At 44.6% G+C, this 20614-nt stretch overlaps 2 protein-coding genes across 3 annotated transcripts; both read left to right on the top strand.

The window, feature by feature from the left end:
• The first annotated feature begins 2084 nt into the window (after positions 1 to 2084).
• On the top strand, positions 2085 to 15147 carry CUNH5orf24 (chromosome unknown C5orf24 homolog). 2 transcript variants are annotated; one of them, XM_062638077.1, is made up of 3 exons: positions 2086 to 2227; positions 10431 to 10860; positions 12733 to 15147. In XM_062638077.1, exons 2-3 carry the CDS (start codon positions 10434 to 10436, stop codon positions 12771 to 12773), a joined length of 468 nt encoding a protein of 155 aa, XP_062494061.1. In that variant the 5' UTR covers positions 2086 to 2227; positions 10431 to 10433; the 3' UTR covers positions 12774 to 15147. The 2 variants fall into 2 exon arrangements, with proteins under 2 accessions (XP_062494060.1, XP_062494061.1); XM_062638076.1 differs by having other exon boundaries at positions 2085 to 2227; positions 10431 to 15147.
• A 1832-nt stretch (positions 15148 to 16979) lies between these two features.
• TXNDC15 (thioredoxin domain containing 15) lies at positions 16980 to 20478 on the top strand. Its single transcript, XM_062638073.1, has 5 exons — positions 16980 to 17124; positions 17212 to 17633; positions 18141 to 18304; positions 18505 to 18635; positions 19150 to 20478. Exons 1-5 carry the CDS (start codon positions 17073 to 17075, stop codon positions 19344 to 19346), a joined length of 966 nt encoding a protein of 321 aa, XP_062494057.1. The 5' UTR covers positions 16980 to 17072; the 3' UTR covers positions 19347 to 20478.
• Positions 20479 to 20614: the final 136 nt, after the last annotated feature.

Raw genomic sequence — 20614 nt, 5'->3', positions numbered from 1 at the left:
ATGGTTTCTTCTTGATAAATCAGGAGCCTGAGCATGGCCAGGTTTCCATCCCCTTCCAGTCTGATATTAAAACATGATAACCAAGGAGGTATCAAACTCAACCACTTTTGGTTGGTGGCAGCATTTCCAACCAAGAGTTAAAACCAGCAGAAAGGTTCGTAAATAAAGTGAATCATTTGCTAAATTAAGCTAAATAAATGCTGCTTTCCCCTGATGCTTACATTGCAAGTGAGGATTCCTGCATGCATTAGGAAGCACTGGCAGAAAAACACAAACCATCGTCTTGGCAGGATGTTTCACAGCAATTTTCAGCCTGAGGAGCTCCAAGTACCATAGCAATGGAATACCCGAGGGTTGGAGTACAGCAGTCAGCTCCCCAAACAACAGCACGAGAGGGAAGTACGTAGAAAAACAGAATTAGCCCTTTGTAAAAGCTGCAGGTTCTTTTTTTTTTTTGCCTGCTCTTTTCTGGTTTTATTTCCTAAGACCTCATCTGAATAATGCAGAACAGCTTCCAGACCCTTTCATATGTCACTTTGATACACGGATAGACTCCACAACCCATTAAAGTTTTAAAGTAGGTATGCTTTATTCGGTGCTGAGGCGCATGGGGGATGGCTCCTCCAAAGGCATGCGCACCTTTTCTTTGCCACTCAGTTTGTTTATATTACATGTAATGATTACCTAAACATGAGATTACTTCACGCCTAATACATATGCAAAACCTATTCCTGTCTAGTATTATAATTAGTTTACTGGCATTTGTCCCATTGGTGCGCTTGCGCAGTGCCTCCTGGTGGTGGTCGTTAGGGGGTCGTGAGGATGAAGGCCTGGAGTTCCTCTTCATCACCATGAGTCACCTCTTGCTTTCACACAGACTCAATAGGGTTTCGGCTCCCATCCAAACCTCAGGTTCGGTACAAGCCGGTTTTATGTATCTTAAGCAGAAACTTGTCAACTTTGCAAATGTTGTTACTCTGCTTATCTTTTGTTCCTTTTCTTTCTATGGATACTGCTTAAACAAGAATGTCTTCAATGTTCCTCACACAAGTTATGAATCTCATCTACTACAATCCTGCCTGGCAGCTGTAACTCCTCCAATTCTGCTTCACCATTCTACCAACGTTGACTCCTACGGTTCTGCTTTGCCAGGCACAATGACTGCTTCAGCAAGCAGGCACAATGTTAACCCTTTATTCCCAGGTATTAATTTAAGGCCTTCCATGCTCATGTAGAGCCTGTGATTTGAAGGTTTGTGGCCCAAAGTGGCCCAAGGGTGCGAACAGCAGGCAGGAAGGGCTGGATGAATACAGAGAGGCACCGATGCAGTTGTGGTCATTAACAAACAGGCGGATAAAGCAATCTGCTGGTCAGAGCCCTCCACAAAGTCACATTGTTTTGCTAAATGTGACACTGAAGACAAAAGGGTGGATTATGGAAAGTGCTGGGCTCTTAAAAATCCTCTTTCAATGGGATTCTCATGGAAATAATTGAAGCAGCAACTTTATACCTGCTTAAAGGGATAAAGGCTTGTTTATAGTGAAGTGCGACTGCAGTGCTGAACTCCCTAGGACATAGATGGATGAAACAGGGCAAAGTATTTGACCATCAACAATAAATACCTTGACTATAATGCATTGTACCACACTCCTCCATCCGAATCAAAGTAATGGGAATACCACAGATCCTACATCAGCTTCCATGCACATGCTTCAGCATTTACAGTATTTGGACAGGGCTTGGAGGAACCTGCTCTAGTGGAAGGTGTCCCTGCCTGTGGCATGGGGTTGGAACTGGATGAGCTTTAAGTTCTGTGATTCTATGATTCACTTCACCATACAGTAAATCAGCGCTTTATCCTTAGGAGCCAGGTGCAAAGAAGCATGTGAATAACGGAGAGGAATAGCAAAGGCAGCTCAACTCAGGCGCTCCCATGCCCTGCCACAGAGGCGATGGCGCCCTCCCGCCCGCTAGGACAAAATGGCGGCCGCTGCCTCACATTGAGCGCTTCAGAGGCGGGAGGAGCCCCCCGCCGGCCCCGCCCCGCGCACGCTCGCCGCGCGCCCCCGCGGCGCGGCCCCGCTCGGGAGCGCGCCCCGCCCTCCCTCCCGCCCGCGCCCGCCGCAGCGCCGCTCCCTGCAGCTGCCCGGCGGGGTGTGGGGGAGGCGGCCGCTCGCTCCCGCCCGCCCGCACGCCGCCGCCCCGCAGGCCGCCCCGATCCCCTCAGGTAGGTGCGGACCGGACCCGCGTCCCCCGGACCCTTCTCCGCGGGGTGGGAGGCGGTGGCCGGGCAAGATGGAGACGCGGCCGGCGGGGGAGGGGAGCGGAGAGGGTTCGCTCCGTTCCGCTCCCTTCCCTTCCCCTCCGCCGCCGGCCGCGTTCGGCCCCGCCGCTGAGGGGGATCCTTCGGTCTCCATGGGGGGGCCCGGCCTGCGCGCCCCGCGGGAGTGGAGCTGCGCCATCGCCGCCCCGTCCCTCTGTCCCCCGCCCGGCGGGAGGGAGCCGGGCCGTGCCCTGCACCGGAGCGGGGCTTTGGGCCGGGGCCTGTTTCCTGTTGCCCGCACAAGGCAGGTGACACGGGAGGCGAGCCCCCGGTGACCCACCGGCGGCGGTGGTGGGGCTGCGCCGCCCCTTTGTCCCCTCAGCTGGCCCTTGGCCTCCGCAGGTGGAGCCGGGGCCTCCCGCTGCTCCCCACCGGGGCCTCGCCGTGCTCGGGAATTGTTGTTAATTCCCCCCAGCACCCATGGCTCCCGTGGTGGGGGTGGTGTGTGTGTGTGTGTGTGCAGTGCTTGTACTTGGAGAGTGTTTCCATGAGCGTGTGCGGTTGTAACGCATGAATGCAGTCCACGGGTGTATTACCTTGCCATAGTTAAGTAGTGCCTCCATTCACCTGCGTGTCAGGGTGTCTGGATACCCGCCGGTGTGTTCCTTCTGTGTTTGCGTTCCAGAGTAATCCCTCTAAGTGGTGTATATGCTTGCACGTAGTTACTGAGAGTTTACTACACCCTTATTTGTGCATAGTCCTTCTGGGGTAATTAATTAGTGAGTAGTTGCACCTTCACTTCACGTGCATTTCTCTCTGGAAAAAAGTGACAGTTATGTTGATCCATGTGGTTATTTTTGTGCAGTGAAAAAGTTGGTTAATACAGTTCTTAAATTATGGTTTATTTCTATTTCACATACCACAGTTGCTCTTTGTAATCTGTCTGTATCCTCCAGGTTTTAGATGCAACCTTAAACAGAAAAGTCCCGTGTGTTTGTCCATTGACCGTTGTTGAACAGATTCAGGACTTTGCCTTTCTGCATTCTCACATAAGTGCGCTGCAGTGGTGGTGTTTGGGTGTGCTGAAAGGTGCCCGGAGCCTTTTGCACTAAGTCCTGTGGAAGCGCACATCAGGCAGATGTTTGATCCATCTCTTAAGCTCCCAAATCCTTTTGTGGAAAGAGGCTAGGGAAGGAGGAGAGGGTAGGTGAGAACACCCACTGAGATGAATGAGCACCTTGTATCTCTCCGAGCTATTGTTCCAGGCTGCATTAGGTCTGTTCCCTGGGGAGAGGAACGGGTGGGCGAGAACACCCACTGAGATGAACGAGCATCTCCAGCTCCTCAAAGCCGTTGTTGTGGTCTGCTCCTGTTTAGCTGGGAATAGCTCCTTGAGGTGAATGGACAATTCACAAACACTAACAGTCCTCTCTTTATAAAGATCTCTACCTGCTCCATCATTCATATGCATATGTAGATTGCCTTGAAGTTTGGTAATGAGAGAACCGCAGGATAATCAGGGTGCAGTTTCATAACCTCACTCCTCTAAGCCAGTCTATCTGGCCTGATGGCTGCCTTCATTCTGTGCTGCCCCATCCCCAACTGTGGGAGTTTTCCCCACCTTCTATTCCCTGTGGTGTGTTTGGGGCTTGTTATGCCCTTCATTCAAGTCTTCTAAGTCCATTAAGTTGTCAAAATCAGCTTTGTGAAGTCTGGTGAGCTTAAGCTGACCTGGGAGCTCAGTCTTTCTGTATGCTTATAATGGAAATTTGTTTCTGTTCGTCTCTTGCCTCACTGCCAGCCAACTGGTCCTTTTGCTTTCCTGCTGGATTGGTTTTCACCTGGGTCAGAGCCCTTGTGTTGGTTTGTCCTGCTCTTGCACAATAGTGTTGGCACAAGGAGTGGGAACATGGGAGAAGAGGAAAGGGCAAGATTGTCCTGTTCAGAAAAAATACAGATTCAGAGTGGTTTCTATTGATTATGAAACCAGCCTGTCAGTTGTGTCAGTGTAACTGGAGGTGTGCACTTAATTAAACCATTGATGTGATCTTCCTTAATTTTTGTGAAGCTCTTAACCTTTTCAAGTGTCCTGTTTCTCATCACATGTTTATATGATCTTAACTTTGGGGTGGGAGAAGTCAGCTGATGTTCTTGCTGATGTTAGCATCTAATGAAACTCTGCCCTTAGGTATGACTTATTTGGTTTTTAAGGTCAGAAAACCTAACAGTTACTTGCTTGCCTGGTTTTTCAATCAAATAATGAATGATGCCTAAAAGTTCTCAGTTTACTTGACGCTTAGCCTACCTAGTGCCTGACAACATCTAAACTTTGTGGGAGCAGCACTGATCTTTGTCTTTAATACAAAGCTGGTGGTTAGGCATTGGAGAGCAGTGTTTCTCCAAGGGCATCTGAGTCAAAAGAACTCCCAAAGGCACAGAGATGCAGCCAGGTTACAGCTCTCTGGTAAGGACCAGGAATCACAGCCCCACTGGAAGGGAAGGCTTCCCCTCTGCCTGGCACATCTTGGGAGAAGAGGAATTTGAAGGGGTGGGTGTATCATCTCCAAATAACTCTTCATTTAACTTCAGTCATGTAAGAAAGTGACCCTGGGTCACAGGGAAGGACTGTACTTGTAAGTCCTTGTGTTGCTTAGTCCTTTTTTTTTTGCACTGAGAATAACTGAGAAACAAACTTTTCAAAATCATGTTTAGTTTGCAGTCTCATGTTGTCATGTGGTAGCTCTAGTGAGTCACTGCTGTAAAGAAGCTGTTGTGTGTTTTGGCTGGTTTTAATGTATTTTACCTAGTGTCAAATGAAAATCATGCAATCAGCTGTGGAAAGTGCTTCATAAGCATGGTTTGGTGAAAGCGGTTATCCAGCTTCAGAAGTAGAACAGGTTCCAAATGCAGGGTCAGGTGTTAGAGTGCATATTGTGCCAGTGATAGGATTTCATACTTGGTGTTTTTAAAATATTTACATTTATGGGAATACACGTGGTAAGGTGCAACATTGTGAAAATGAGCAGTTACAGGTTTTTAAGACTCGGGGAAGGCCCTACTTCAGCAAGGGTTAAGGTGTAGAAAAGAAGCTGACAGTGAAAGGGACACTTGAAGAACATTTAAACTGATACAATTTATTCTTTTAACTGAGTGGTGAAAGTGTTTCTTACACCCTCTATCCCTAAGAGGGAAAAGCAGAACTGATACCATATCTCTGTTGCAGTCTTGAAAGGGAAAATATCCCTGCTTCTGCTGCTGCTTAAACTCTCCTCCCTGCAAAGTAAAGGAGCCCTTTGGTATTCTCCAGGGCATGCAGCCCCTGCGTGTGGCACGTGGCACAGAGCGTTCTTTATGCAGCTGCGTTCTGAACAGAGCTGCTCCTGTGCTCCGCTCCAGCCGCTTTACTTGGTAGAAGTGACATGCAGGGTACTAGTGCAGAAATAATACTTGTAGCTGCTTGTGGTTTTAGGTAGTATGTCATGTGCTTTTTGTGTGTTGGATGATGATGAAAATGTGCTGCTGTGGCCTCCTACAGCTCCATCGATTCTGTTGAAAGTACTGTGGGCTCGGCAGAGCAAGCCTCCAGAAAATGAGTGGGGTTTTATGCACAAACCCTCATTGAAAGCAAAATTGTCCCTGTTGGTGAGAGGAGTGTGCTTTTCCTGATATTCATAATTTGGAGAGCTGTAATATAGGCGTGCTTCCATCTTTGTTCAGTTTTGCTCTGATTCAGGGTGTTTTAACGTCAGAAGCATTGTCGACTCAGGGCTGTTTTGGGGCTGACCAGGTTGTAGTTTGAGTAAGCAGGTTGGAGTGGGTGAGACCAGAGCAGTTGCCTGCTGCTGCTGCTTATGTGGGAACTAAGTATTCTGCTTGATGGAGGGTGTTTTTATGACAAGTGATTTGTGTAGCTTTGATCTTACAATATTTTGTAGTGTACAAGAAATGAACAGGGGGTTTCTGCAGAGTTTCAAGCTTAGAGAGAGATGGACCATACCATAGCACAAGCTTTAGTAGCTGTAAGCTTGAACTGTGTAGTGTGTTAACATGTGTTTAGGGCTACAAGGATGCACTCTGTCCATCCAAAACCTGTAATATTACTGGAATTAGGTGTAATTACTTAAGTTTCTCGGTTCATCTGTATCACCTATAAATATGGCTTCTGTTTCATCTCCTTGCAGAAGAAAACAAACCATACCAAGCTTGACTGTGAAGTACAAAAAAAAAGCAGCCTCATATGTTGTGTATTGACCGACCAATAGGCCTGGCTGTCATCTGAGTAAAACAAAACCTGACTCGCTTTGCTAGTGCTGCAGCAGGTAAACCTTGCAGTGCAGCTGTGCTTTAAAAGGAGAGCTCCTTGCCATGTCCAGAAATGCCCCTGCAGCAAAGCTTTGCGGGTCTCGGATGGATGGATTGACCTGTTTGTTTCTTTATTTCTAGCAGTGGTGAAGCTTCTGTGCTTTGTTACACATAAAGCTCTAATGCTGCCTCTCTTTTCCCAAAGCTAGCTTATCCAGTTCTCTCCTCCCTTCCCCAGCATTTGTATAGAAATAAAATACCAGAGGAAAAAGGATCCATACAGAAAATCCTCTACAGCCAGTTCCCAGTAAAAACCTGTTTGAAATGCAACTAAATGTTACCTCAAGGCCTCATCTTAACTGTTTGTTTACACAGGGATGTTCAACCAGTCAGTTGAATCAGTTTAAAAACTGATTCAAGTAAACTGTTACAAATATCTTTTACAAGTTTAAACCAAGTAAGTTCTATTCTGCTGGAAACTTTTGTGGCTGGTTTTGTTTAAGGCTTCTTGCACACAAGCGTGTGTGTGTTTAGCTATACAGTTTAGCTAGTGTTATTTTTAAATTGGCATAGCTTTGCATTTTATACCAATTCTGATTTATCCCGTGTATCTCCCTGCCAAGAAACCTGCTTCCACTCTACAGACGGACTCATTACATTCTTTTATTCCCTGCTGTAATGTGAATGAAGTAAAATTATGCTGGAGATGTCCATGTTAGGGGAATTAAGCTCAATTACAGATTTCCTTTTTAAAACGTAAGAAAAAAAAGTCTTCAAGCTCCCCATGACCCAGCAGAGCGCACTTCCAGCCTGGAAAGCCAGCCATGTGCTGAGCTGCATCCCCAGAGCAGGTCGAGGGAGGGGATTCTGCCTCTCAGTAGAGGAGACACCCCCCCCCCACTGCAGTCCTGTGTCCAGCTCTGGGGCAACAACGCAAGAGGTACAGGCTGAGAGAGTCTGGGATTCTAGGATAAATCAAAACCCACAGAAAACAAACCTCGGCTCCTACTTGAAATTTTCATGGTTTGATGAAAACTGCTGCAAGGTGAGGGGGGAAGCAGAACAGAAAAAGCTCATTGGCAGTTTTCCACCAAGATGGTGGGGTTTTTATACTTCATCTGGTAAGAAATTTGAAACAGTTACTGATTTGTTTGGCTTTCTTCTCTCATCAGTTACAGTGATGCTGGCTGTGGCCAGATGGAAGGTAAACAAGCATCAGTCAGGTTTTGTATGTAAAGTTAGAACTCTCAGGGATATTACAGTAGATACAAAACACATGCAAATGATGATGAGGCTCCAATGTTTGGCTGCTACAGCAGGGTATATTCACTGTCTAGGAGTACCTGCGATGGTTCTCCCCAGGAAAGATGGATGCAGTCTGTAGGAAAAATCCCCCTGGGTTGAGGGAAAAAAGGTGGAGAACAAGAATGTAACATAAGCAGGAATGACTCTGAGCAGTGCTCGGTCTCCTGAGAAATGCCAGGGGCCCCCACATAATTCAGTGCCTTTTCCCTGCTCTGGTGTGTTCCCCGGATACCAGGCAGCTGAACTGATCCTTCTTTGTGGCAGTTGAGCTCCGAGCAGCTTTTTGGGGCTGAAGCCAGTGTTTAAAGGGAGTATTCAGACAAGAATGCTGGTAACTGCTCCAAGTGTCCTCCAGTGTATTAGCAAAGAGATGAATAGCCTTTCAGAGCTGCTGGGCTTACTCTCTCGGCAGCAGAAGTACATTATCAGAACCGGTATGTTTGCAGTTACGCGTCCTCAAAAATCTCAGCTATTTTTTTGTGGGCCTTATTTTAGTGGGGTTAAAGGAAGGTAACGTTTTTTTTGACTGCTAATTGTAGAAAATCTGACGTTTCCTTTTTTTGTGCTGCACAGAAAAGTCTGTCTGGTCTCCTGACCTGTAGCTTGCTTCCTTTGTGCTTTGTTAACCACGGGCCTGCTAATTATTCTTAGCTGTACCGTTTGCTAGTCAGCGTTTGCAGTAAGTGTGGTTTCATGTTTGTTCCACTGTACCCCATGCATCACAGCAGAATTGCAGCATTTGGATAATCTCTGTTAGAACCATCTAATATTTAGACTATATGACTATCATAATTTCACTATTTGACATCAAACCATATTCATATATTTGCCCAGGAGTAGTGCATACACTGTAATGAGCATTTGACAAGCCAAGGTAAATTGGGTGTTACAGCAGGGAATGTATCCATCGTAATCAGAAGAAAAGGGCACAAGGATTTATTCCTGAGTAAATAGACTGTCTGTGCTGTCTGGCTTCTGGCTGGGAAGAAACATTCATAACTGCCAAATAAATTCAGTAATCAGTGGCAGAGTTTAAATTGGGCTGCTCCAGGTGATATTCCAGAGACACTGCATGGAAAGTGCAATAAATCTTCCAGACCTTATGTACTAGAGAAATTTATCACAGGAAGAAGTATTTGGTGCCCTCAGCATGACTGTAGGGTGCAGAAATACTCTGATGTGCCAGATATTGATTGGCTTCATCTTCTCTGTAGCATGGCTAAATATTATCTTAAACTGAGTATTTTCAGCTGATTTAACTTGTAGAACCAGTATAGTTGAATGGGTGAAAATATTGCCGTGTTGTTCCTTGAGTGCTTTGCTGGCTTCATACAGTATTGCCCCCGTTAAGAAATCTGATCTGTGTAGTTGGCATTCAGAAGCATTAATACTAAAATGTTCTAGAATACCAGTAATATTGTTAATTGTTGTGATTCTACCCCAGTACATGTGTTACAAGGATTTGATATGATGGACATAAGCAGAACCAATTCACTTAGAAATAGTTCATAGAATCATAGGCAGGGACACCTTCCACTAGAGCAGCTTGCTTCAAGCCCTGTCCATCCTGGCCTTGAACACTGCCAGGGATGGGGCAGCCACAGCTTCTCTGAGCACCCTGTGCCAGTGCTTCAGCACCCTCAGTTGCTTGTAACTATGACAGTGATGGTTCATGGTTTCTAGCAGCTGGACGTCACTTCATGCATTGGAACTGGGGTTAACCTGTGGTAACATGGTGAGAGTCACCCTTCTGCTGTCCTGAAGACAGGGCTTCGATCCTTGTTGAAACAAATAAACCTCTGTAAGCAGAGCACAGCTCAAGTCAGTTTTGTGTTGTTACCTCAGAGCTGGCATTACCAGCAGTTTGTACCTGCCCTTCTAACTAGGACAGTGGTGGCATTTCTGCAGTCCAGCATCTTGTACTTCATAATAGATTCATTTCATCCTTCAGCTGTCCAACTGTGACACCATAGTCTTTGCTGAATGCCTTACCTGTTTCTTTCTTTCATATCAGTTGTGACAAGAAATGACAAAACTGATCAGTGTTTTATTAATCTGCTGTAAAAAAAAAAAGTCCTTAGAAGCCTTTGTATACATAATCAAGACAATGACACCATACTTTTCCTTGGCTCACAGGTGATAGGTTATTCTTACAAATAGAATGGTTAGAATTTAGATGAGATTCAGTTAGAAAGGTTTTAAAACCATAGTGGGTGACTGAATATTGTATATCTTGGTGAAATGCTCTTGTCCACTTCCTTAACATACACTTCTTCATCTGTCTGAATAATATGTGGTTTAAATTGTCTTTTGTAACCATATGTAAAGGTTATATTTATATATCAGTCAATATATATAATATGTATATGCAAAACCTCAAGTGAAAGCTTAATAAAACTCTTTTAAAAGTAATTGACTGACATCAATACTGTTTACTACAAATAGACAAAGTAGCTTGGACTAACTTTAAGAACTAGAGGTAGCTTTTGTAAGATTCTCACTTGTGGCACTCTGCAGTGTTATGTACTGATATCTATTTGTCTCTCTTATTTTTTGGTAGAAAATGATGCACCCTGTTGCCAGCAGTAATCCAGCTTTCTGTGGGACCGGCAAGAGTTCTTGCCTTAACGAAGACAATGTGAGATCTGCCGATCAGTTTGACTTGTATGCCACGCAGCAAAGTAAATACAGCCACGCAGTCAGCCACAAACCCATTGCATGCCAGAGACAAGATGCGTTGAACGAGTCGCACTTGCAGACCACAAGTGGCAGGAGTATAGAGACAAAAGATGAACTAAAGAAAAAGAAAAACCTCAACCGATCTGGGAAACGTGGAAGGCCATCAGGGACCACAAAATCAGCAGGGTACCGAACCAGCACAGGTCGACCCCTCGGGACCACCAAAGCAGCTGGATTTAAGACAAGTCCAGGCAGACCCTTGGGTACAACTAAAGCAGCAGGATACAAAGTCAGCCCAGGCAGACCTCCAGGTAGCATTAAAGCTCTATCACGGCTTGCAAATCTAAGTTATACTTGTGGCAGTGCAGCTTTTCCTTATCCTATGGTGCATAACAGAGGAGTACATGCTGCTGGGGAGACTAGCAGCAAAATCAAACAGCCTAATGAATGAAAGGAGGGAATTAGGAACTCCTTACTAATCCGCTTTACTCTGAATTTTGGCATGTTTCTTGCATTTGGTTGTAGTGTTTGCCTGAGTTTCTAGCTTTTATTTTTGTTCGGATAATGCCATAGCCTGCGGGTGCAATTCAGTAACTAAAAGTAATGTTGAGAAGGCCCTGGCTTAAAGGGGGGTTTGTGGGTTTTAAATGATCATTTCTAAGAAAGTCTGAAGTGATGCATTATGACTTGGTGTCAATACTTAAGTAATGTCGTGTCCCTAGTTTTACATTTAATTTCTGGAAAATCTAGTTGTGTGGTTATGCATTAAATAAGTGAAATAAGGAGGACAGAATTAGCTCGCTCTTGGGTCATGATGTGGCCTATCCCACAACAGGGAGCTTAGCCAGATGAGTTCTTACTTGATAAGAAAACCTGATGAAGAAAGCAGCATGCTGCATTTTCCACTTGTGCAGGAGCTTCTACAGACCTCAAATAGACACTTAAAAACTTAAACAAACAAAACCCCAACCTGTTTTTAAAGTGCTCAGTTCAGGTGGCTTTTGTTTTTGGAGCTGCAGGAAACTGAGCATTTGTACAGGACATTCACAGAGCCTTATTAATACAAGCTCGTTTGCCTTTAGGTGATAGCTGTTCCTTTAGTTCTGCTGGTACAGGATTCTGCTGTGTCGTTTTGAAATGCCTAATAGTACCTATACCAAACCAGAGATAATCCTTTGAAAACTGAAGTATTTTCTAAGACATTAAGTACTGTTCATTCTAGTTACACACTTGATCAATATTAAACAGTATGTTCTTAAATCTGTAAATAGCTATTTACACTGGGTTTTGCCTTTAAAATCTGTGTTTAGGTGGCAACAGTTTAATAGCTTTTAAAATATTAACCTATAATGTTTACAAATACAAACACTGACAAAAGTGTTTTTAAATAAGACACTGTTGCCAAGTTTTCATACTTCCTTTCGCCAGATATTCCTGGAAATACAGTTATTTTGTTGTTTGTCACTCCTATTTAAGTTATGGAAGCTTATATATCTACCAAAGGACACCATTTTCATGATTTATAAAAGCAGACTCTATAGCTGATGCAAACAGGATGTAGTTTACTGCACTGCTAGACCCCAGTTAGAAAGTAATCCATCTATGCATGCAAGCTGAAAAAAGTTGTTCTGCGTTAGCTATAAATAACCTTTCTTGTCTCAAACTAAACCCTTCCCTCCATCCAAAAGAAATGTTCCATTTTTCAGCTGGGTGCATTTGATTTTTAAGTGTGAGAGAGTGTGTGTGTGTGTGTGTGTGTGTGTGTGTGTGTGTGTGTGTGTGTGTGTGTGTGTGTGTGTGTGTGTGTAAAAGACTCTCCTTTAGACTCAGAAAATCACTCCTCAATGTTGCAGCTTGTTTGTGCTACATTTATTTTACTGGAATTAAAGCTTTTCCTTTCTTTCTTCCATCAGGAAGAAAGTTTACATTTAAGTTGTTTCCATATATAATATGCTATTATTTGTAGCTTAAAATATCTGGGGAGGGGGAATATATATATATATAAAGACATTGCAGATTTGGGGGAGCATAAAAGTTTGGGTGAATTGAGCCTGTGCTGAATGATGCTGGTATTTTTTGTTAACATAATGCTATTCTGGCCTGCTGTCATTTTGATGAGACCTCTTGCTTTCAGTGATGACAACTTACGAAACAGATGTCATGTTTCATACCTTTTTTGTCAGGAAAAAAGCAGCAAGCCTTCAGGTGTTCCAGTGATGCCTAACACATATTGAGCTGGACTTTATGCTGTACTTTACAATAGGTGTGTTGAATTGTTTTGGGGGAACTGTGTATGCACTGGCAACTAAGACAATGAACCTCAACTGTACTGGATGGCTCCTTAGGCGATAGAGGAACTAATGGCAGCTAAACTGCTACTAAAAGGTAGAGTTTCTTCATGCTGAAACTATGAAATCCAGTTATACGTTCTGTTCCTCACCAAACTCTGAAGTCTGAAACTTAGCAGTCTTTCTCAGAACACTGTAACTTCTGACACATGCAAAATGTTAACGTGAGTTAACCCTCAGGATCTGTGTTGTATTGGCTGGTTTTAATCAGATGATTTTTCCCCAAAAGACTGCTCTAAGTTCTTTGCTGAGCTCAGCTGGGAAAGCAGTTCCTCTTCAGCTGAATGTAATAACGCAGGAGCGTCCCACCTCACTGGCAAGGAGCGCGTTGCATGTCAGCACTGTACCTTGGAGAAACTCCACTTCTTACCTCCTCCTGTTGATCCTGTTGCTCCTGTTTGTTTCTCACTTGTGCATCTCCTCAATGGTGCTGTGCTGTGTGTCAGGAGATAACGCCGATGTATTGCTGTTCTGCTAGTATAATGAATTCTGTATTTGAGTATGCTGATGAAATAATGAAATCAGCTAAGCAATTCCTGTTCATTACAGTGTTTATTAATTACATCAGATGGAATATAATCCCAGTAAAAAGCAATTAATGTTGTCAATCGTGGGATGATGAGCATAAAGTAGAAAAGTGTTCAGAGAGCCTGTAATGGGCTCCTTGGCACTCTGGATTTAGCCAGGAGACCCAGAAGGGCACTGCTGGGCATTTCCAAATTCCAGTTGATTTTCTGTCTGGCTATAGCTTCCTGGTGCCATGCAGCGAGGAGAAGGAAAATGAAGTTACAGAGGTTCAAAGTGAACCAGAAATGGAATTTTCAAATACTTCTGCTTTTCCTATGTATAATCTACAGAATACATTGTGCTTTTTTCAACACTTTTCTTTCCATGAGAAACACTGAAACAGCATGTTAATGCCTAAACTTTATTAGTACCAATGGGAAAACTGGCCTTTTCCCCCCATAGGATGAAAACATTACTTGTAAGGTTAAATTGCTTATTTTATATTATCTCTCATAATTCAGCTATTGGTAAGCTAGGATCACTGTTGTGTGTTAACACTGTTCAGAAGATCTCCATGTCAAGTTTGGGTTTTAAGAACTCCTTTTAATTATCAAGTTTTTAACGTCTTATTTATACATCAGTGAAATGTATTAGCTTGCTATTATTCCTTCATGATGCTATACGAGTTCACTGTTTAATATACATATAGTAACTACTATTCAGTTTCTGATTAAATTTACTTAAACTTTAAAACCAAATAATTTTGCTACTATAAAGTCTTGCACTGGACATATTCAAGATGCTCGCACCGTATTTTGGCAGAAGAAAAATGAGACACCATCAGAAGTGCTGACTGATAGCAAAGATAGTATCTTTAAAGTCAGCAGTTAGCTTTGTCATTGAAGCAATGTTCTTGTATCTTGGATTTAGTTGAAATGAATTGAAAGGGGGGTTGGAACTCGATGATCTTAAAGTCATTTCCAACCCGAACCATTCTATGTATCAAGAGCCATTAAAGATCTCTGTTCTGAATGAAAGATCCTTGAGTTCAGTCAGGACAAACCCAAGCCTTGTAAGCGAAAAGTGATGTGTCTGTGAAAAGAATTACTTGGAACTACAATACACAGAGTAATTCAGATGAGAATTGAACTCCCTCCCCCACGTTTGAAGAGCTTTAAAAGGCAGAGCAATGTGAAGTCATTTGTCTGATGGTTTCATTAGCTGTGACTCTGCTGTCTTTGTTATATGTATAATAATGTTTCACGCTTAAGAGTTGACAGTTAAAACAGCTGATAACAATCATAAATACTTTAAACTGCAGACTTCATTTCTGACCACAAAAAAAAAGTTTATTCTTCTCTATTTTAATGCATATATTTTAACACTGCTTAAATATATTTATGACATTAGTAGAGATTAGACCTTTCTCCTTGTGATTTTTTTTTTTTCTTCCCAAATAGAAACACCTGTATTCTAAAATTTGAACCACTTTCTGATACTTTAATCTTTCATCATTTGCTTTTCCACAGGTTTACTTTGGGGGAAGCAGTAATCAAATAACTAGTATTGGCACCCCATCCTCTGCTGTAAAAAGCCTGATTAGATACTGTGTATGTTTTTATGTCCATGAACTTGAGCTACTCGTGTGCAATTATGTGTATGGGAATGGAGTAGTGTTCATGATCTGTATTTACATCATCATATGGATGTATATTTATTAATAAAGTTAATACTTTAAAACCTGTTTTTTCCCTCGTTTTTCTATTTTTTCATTTAAATCCTGCATGAAGATGCCTCTTGGATATGGAAATATGTTTGTTCTCCTGACATCTCGGTCAGAGACAAGTGACGCAAACTGGCACTGAAATGTTTTGGGCTACTTTGTCCACATTTCACTTCAAACCCTTAGATCAGGGTTAGGGTTTGTCCACTGCCTCTCGAAGTGTAACTGACACTGATGGACTGTGTTCATGCCTGTGTGCACTTCAGAACGCACACAGGGTTGGTGAGTGTTGGGAGGTCACTGTGTCAGGTGACTGGATGAATGGAATTAAATTGATGTTTCAATTAAATAACCCTGCCCTTTCAGTATACTTTGCTTTCTGAATTCCAGCATGAGAGGTGTATTGCTTGCTACAGGCAAGTCCCGTAGGTTTGAATTAAGGCAGAATGCCTGAATGAATTGCAAGGTATCAAAAAATAGGGGAATATTGGTTATTTTAATGAATTGAAAATACTGCTACAGTAACGTAATTGTTCTTACCTTTGCACTCAAATATGAGAAGAGGGGAGGAAAGGAGTTCCATATAAATAGTAAGCTGCTAACTTCTTTTTTCCTCTGTTGCACATAGATATCAATTTGTAATGCTCATAAAGTACACTTTCACAGAATGGTGCTCCTTGTTCATTATTCTGTGATGAATGAGATCTGTTTATCCCTGTATTCCAGCAATATTCCAGTTTCTCTTTGTTGGTAAGATGTGCTTTGCATACCCCCCAACTCCCTTTTTTAGTTTAGTGTAGTTTAGTTTTCCCCTCTACTGATGTTTTTCAGTGATGGTGGGGAAGCCAGCCAGTGCTACCTAGCAGCCAGACCAAGGTCCCTGTCCTCCCTTGCTCTCCAGCACCCTCTGTTTTCTTCTCCATGTACTTCCAAACGTTTCAATACAGGGTTGAAACATTTAAATGTCAGTTGCAGACATTTAGGTTGCTTTTAACTGAAAAAGACATCTGATGCCAGTTTAGTTTGTTTCTGGCCATTGTGGTGATTCTATATACGTGGCTTTCAAGATGACTGGGTATGTCCAGCACAGAGTTCCACAGCACAGCTTGCTCCCTCCTAGCCTAAAAATCAGTTCCTGAATGCAATACCCTGAGCAAAAGAGATCAGTTTATTGATTGTGAAGAAACTGTCAGTATTGGGGTATTGTCAGTCATTGATTATATTGTACAAGAATCCAGGTTTTTTGGCTGTGTTGGAAGTTGCCTGGCTGCTCCCATGGCCACTGTGTTCTCTGCCATGTAATGAAATGAAGATTTTACATCCTTTAATATATGATCAGACACCAAGGCTTACTCGCTTTGTAGCAAGGTTTAGGTTCTATTTGGAGCTTTGTTCCTCTTCTCACACTAAGGCGCATGTACAGTTAAAACATACACATTACATATATTCAGTATACGGGTTACTTATGTCAAAATACATTATTTTTCATAGAATCACGGATGCTCCAAGCCCCTGTGTCCAACCTGGCCTTGAACACTGCCAGGGATGGGGTAACGCCTCAGCACCCTCACAGCGAAGAGCTTCTTCCCAGTCTCTGATCTGCTTCACTGCGGTGGGTGGGCGGGCAGGCAGATGTGGCTGCCGGGACGCCCTGGCTGCAGCAGGCCCTTGGGTTGCAGGTCCCCGCGGGAGACAAACCCAGCCCGGTGTGTGTGGTGCTGGAAGAGGCCGGGCCCGCGCTGAGCACCGGCGTTCACGGAGCTGCTCCCGACCCCAGCCACTGCCCCGGGGCCAAGACAAGATGGCGGCTCTCCCCCCTCACTGCGCTAGGCACGCACACGCACGGCGGTGTCACGCCGGAAGCGGAAGTGGAGCAGGGCCCCGGCGGAAGTGGCCGTTGTCCGGGGAGACGCCGTGGTGCTGAGGCGGCGGGACCGGCACCGGGATGTGGCGGCTGCTGCTGGCGCTGGCCTGGCTCGGCAGGGCCCTGCCTGCAGGTGAGGGCGGGGGGTGCCGGCGCTGGAGCCGCGGTGGGCTCTAGGGCCCGGTCGATGCGCGGAGCTGACATCTCCCTCCCGGCGCAGGGGCGGCGGAGCAGAGCGCGGGAGGGCAGCCCCGCTGCCAAGGGGGCGGCCCCGCGCAGGACGGCGGCGAGCCGGTGCGGTACCGGACTGCGGAGATGGCGGACGCGATGCAGGGCTGCGGGGTCCCCACGCCGCAGCAGGCCGTGGTGCTCTCGGTGGTGCCCGGGGAGGCGAAGGACGGCCCGGAGGCCGCCGGGGCTACCGGGGTTTGCGATGCGTTGGCCGGAGGTGATGCATGCGGCGCGGGGAGCGGCGCGACGGGCAGCCAGTCCCGGGAGCAAGCCGGGCTGGAGACGGTGTCGCCTGCGCCCGCCGAGGAGACCAACAGCACCGACAGCGCCAAGGCTCCCAAAGTGAATTGCGAAGAGAGGAACACGACTGGTATGGAGCGCCTAATGCTGCAGATCCTGAACGTGTCGCAGGTGGGTTACCTTTCAGCACCATGTGTGTGTTGCTTTCAGTGTCTGGCTGTGTGAATGTCCTTGTGTAACGTCCTCTGTGCTATCAACAGGAGGAAGTGTCTGGCCAAAGAGGCCTTTTGTGTCATTCTGAGCACAAAAAAATGAAGATAACATCTCAGTCCACATGCCTGTGTCTCATCTGTATGCAGTGAACCATCAATCTTTGTGCTGCATGGATTAGTGTGTCTCTCTGAAACTGTTAGTGGTGCTTATTGCCAGCACCTATTTCTAGTTTGTTTCTTGTAGTGGCTGTGTGTATATATACTGTTAAGTAATAAGCTTTTAAAACAACCTTTTTAAAAGTTTAAATGTAATTCTTCATCTATTAAAAAGGTTAAACAAAGGTGCAGCTACTTGATAAGTATTGCCGAGAGTCTAATCGATTGCTGACTGATGTGTTCCTGCATAGAATTCAACTCTATCAAATACATAATCATCCATATTTGGTTTTCTCCTTCATTTTCTAAGGACCTGATGGAGTTCCTAAACCCAAACAGCAGTGACTGCACGTTGGTCTTGTTCTACACACCGTGGTGCCGCTTTTCTGCCAGCCTGGCACCTCATTTTAATTCCTTACCTCGAGCGTTTCCAACTCTTCGCTTCCTGGCGCTGGATGCATCTCAGCACAGCAGGTAACTTGTACTCCCTGTCTCTAGCATCAGTTTATTTCCTTTAGCAATCTGTCTTTTAAAACAGGGTGGCTTTTTTTTTTTCTTATAAAGTGTCAGTTTAATTTAGTAAAACTGCCACTTTGTGTGTTGTTGGTATCTTTGTTTCTTCATCCAGTGGATTCCTTCTCCTTCATGCATTGTATTTGCTTTATGTCCACCAGTTTATCAACGAGATTTGGAACTGTGGCTGTACCCAATATCCTCCTTTTCCAAGGTGCTAAGCCTATGGCTAGATTTAATCATACAGACAGGACACTGGAAACACTGAAAGAGTTCATTTTTAATCAAACAGGTAAGTGAATCAGCCCTGATGTGTCATTAGGAGGAAGAGGCTGGTTGTAGCTCCAAGCTGGGCTTTCCTCTCCCTGCTGTTTGTTCTTTGAAATTAATTTCATGAAGACCCAGCAGAGGTTTATAGAATCCATTGCTGTAGTCAGCTGGGCTTCAGAGTGTGCTGAAAGCAGGAACTCAACTCACTGGGCTGCTGTCACAGAACAGGGGGAAACAGCGGTGTTTAACTAGAGAGGGTGCTAGAAGGTTTGAGCACATCCTCTTGCCCAGCAGGTTGAGGGAAGGGATTCTTCCCCTCTGCTCATCTCTGGGGAGACACCCCTGCAGTCCAGTGTCCAGCTCTCAGACAACAACACAAGAGGGATGTGTTGGAGCGAATCTAGAGGAGTCCACAGAGATGCTGTGAGGGCTGTACACATACTGTAGTCTGGGATCAGGAACAAAGCTCCAAATGGAACCAGCTTCTCTGTGTTTAATGGTTATTTCTGGTGTTGATCAAGTGCTTTCTCTTTCAGGAATAGAAGCGAAAAGTGACGTGGTTGTGACCAAGGAGGACTGGGAAGGGCCCCTGCCCAGCGTTCTGACAAAGGGCATAGACTGGTTGCTCCTGTTCTCACTGCTCTTCCTGGCCAGCTTTGTCCTCTATGCCACCGTGCGCACGGAGAGTATTCGGTGGCTGATCCCGGGACAAGAGCATGAGCATCAGGAATAATCTGAGATCCTGAAACAGGAAAAGAATTTCCTGCTTATTGGTAATGCAGGAATTTGTATGGACTACAAGCACAGAAGGACGAGCTGTTGAATTTGGTGGTTGTAATTTATAACATTGACTAAATGTCTGCTTTATTCATCAAGCTGTAAAAAGCGAACATGTGGCAATTACTGTGGTAAGTAAACAAATATGAAAACCATGAACTAAACAAGTATTTCTTAAGATGATCAGCTTATTGTTCCTGGACTGTAACAAATAGGTGGTGCAGTTCTCCTCTCCTCTCCTGAAGAGGTCCTCAAGCTCCATCGATCAAGATGTGTACAGCATCACCCTGGCCTGGCTGTGCGGCGCTGCCTGGCACAGGAGCAGAGGCACTTCTGCTCTGGTACAACCTGTGGATCTTTTTCAGATCCTACAGACATAGGAACTAAAGCTGTTGTGCGGTGTGGTAGACACATAGAATTAGGATGTGTTGACCACACAAATCATTTTCGGGTTTTGGCTTGTGTATTCCTGGAATGTTTCAGAGGAAACCACGGGTGAGTGGTCATGGTGCTAATTGACTGTCAGGAAAATTAACTATGAGAAAAAAGATGTTTTGGCCTTACTCTTTTTTTTTAATAAATCAGGTTTTTAGTGTAACCTTTTAAGTCACTTTCTCACAGGACTAAAAGCATGAACTTCTGAAGTACTGGTCACCTGCCCCACTTAGCAAAGCCAGAGATTTGGTTGCACAGGCTGCAGCTGAGGCTATGCAAAGAACTGATATGGTTTCTAGCTATAAATAGTGTGGAAGACTTTGAATGAGGTATGGACTGGTATTTTGTGTGGGGGCTTGGATTATCTGATTGCGTGGCATTTATACACAGGGGAGGCTTGACATAGTACCCTGACAGGAAGCTTTAGAGTGTAAATTGAGCTGAAATGAAACAAAGACACACAAACTCAGTAAGATTCATTGTTTGCAGAGCAGTTATTTATCAGGTATTTTTCTGGTGGATGTGTCTTTCCCCTTTAGCAGCCCCAGGCTCTGTATTTCTGTGTATGAGAAGGAAACTGTGCAAATACAACGTTGGTATTGCTGCAGCTAAAGCCAGGCTGTAATTTACTAATAAAGAATGAAGAATCTGAATGAATGGGAGCGGTTTTGCCTCGGCCAGGCAGTCAGTTAGAGAGTAAGGGCAGGACCTTCCCCAGGAATGGCGGTAATTCCTAACCCATACCTGGATAACGGGTGTCACCTGGCCAAACACCGCTGTCTTGGGAGC

The sequence above is a fragment of the Pezoporus occidentalis genome, unplaced genomic scaffold, assembly GCF_034315485.1.
Source record: "Pezoporus occidentalis ecotype Australia unplaced genomic scaffold, CSIRO_AGI_Poc_V1 ctg55, whole genome shotgun sequence".
Classification (NCBI taxonomy): domain Eukaryota; kingdom Metazoa; phylum Chordata; class Aves; order Psittaciformes; family Psittacidae; genus Pezoporus; species Pezoporus occidentalis.
The sequence above is the reverse complement of the archived record's forward strand: the minus strand, read 5'-3'. Positions and strand labels throughout refer to the sequence as shown.

Coding starts and splice junctions, on each gene's coding strand:
- CUNH5orf24 (XM_062638076.1), top strand. CDS start 10,434: ATGATGCACCCTGTTGCCAGCAGTAATCCAGCTTTCTGTGGGACCGGC.
- TXNDC15 (XM_062638073.1), top strand. CDS start 17,073: ATGTGGCGGCTGCTGCTGGCGCTGGCCTGGCTCGGCAGGGCCCTGCCT. Junction 17,125..17,211: donor CGGCAGGGCCCTGCCTGCAG/GTGAGGGCGGGG, acceptor CTCCCGGCGCAG/GGGCGGCGGAGCAGAGCGCG. Junction 17,634..18,140: donor AGATCCTGAACGTGTCGCAG/GTGGGTTACCTT, acceptor TCATTTTCTAAG/GACCTGATGGAGTTCCTAAA.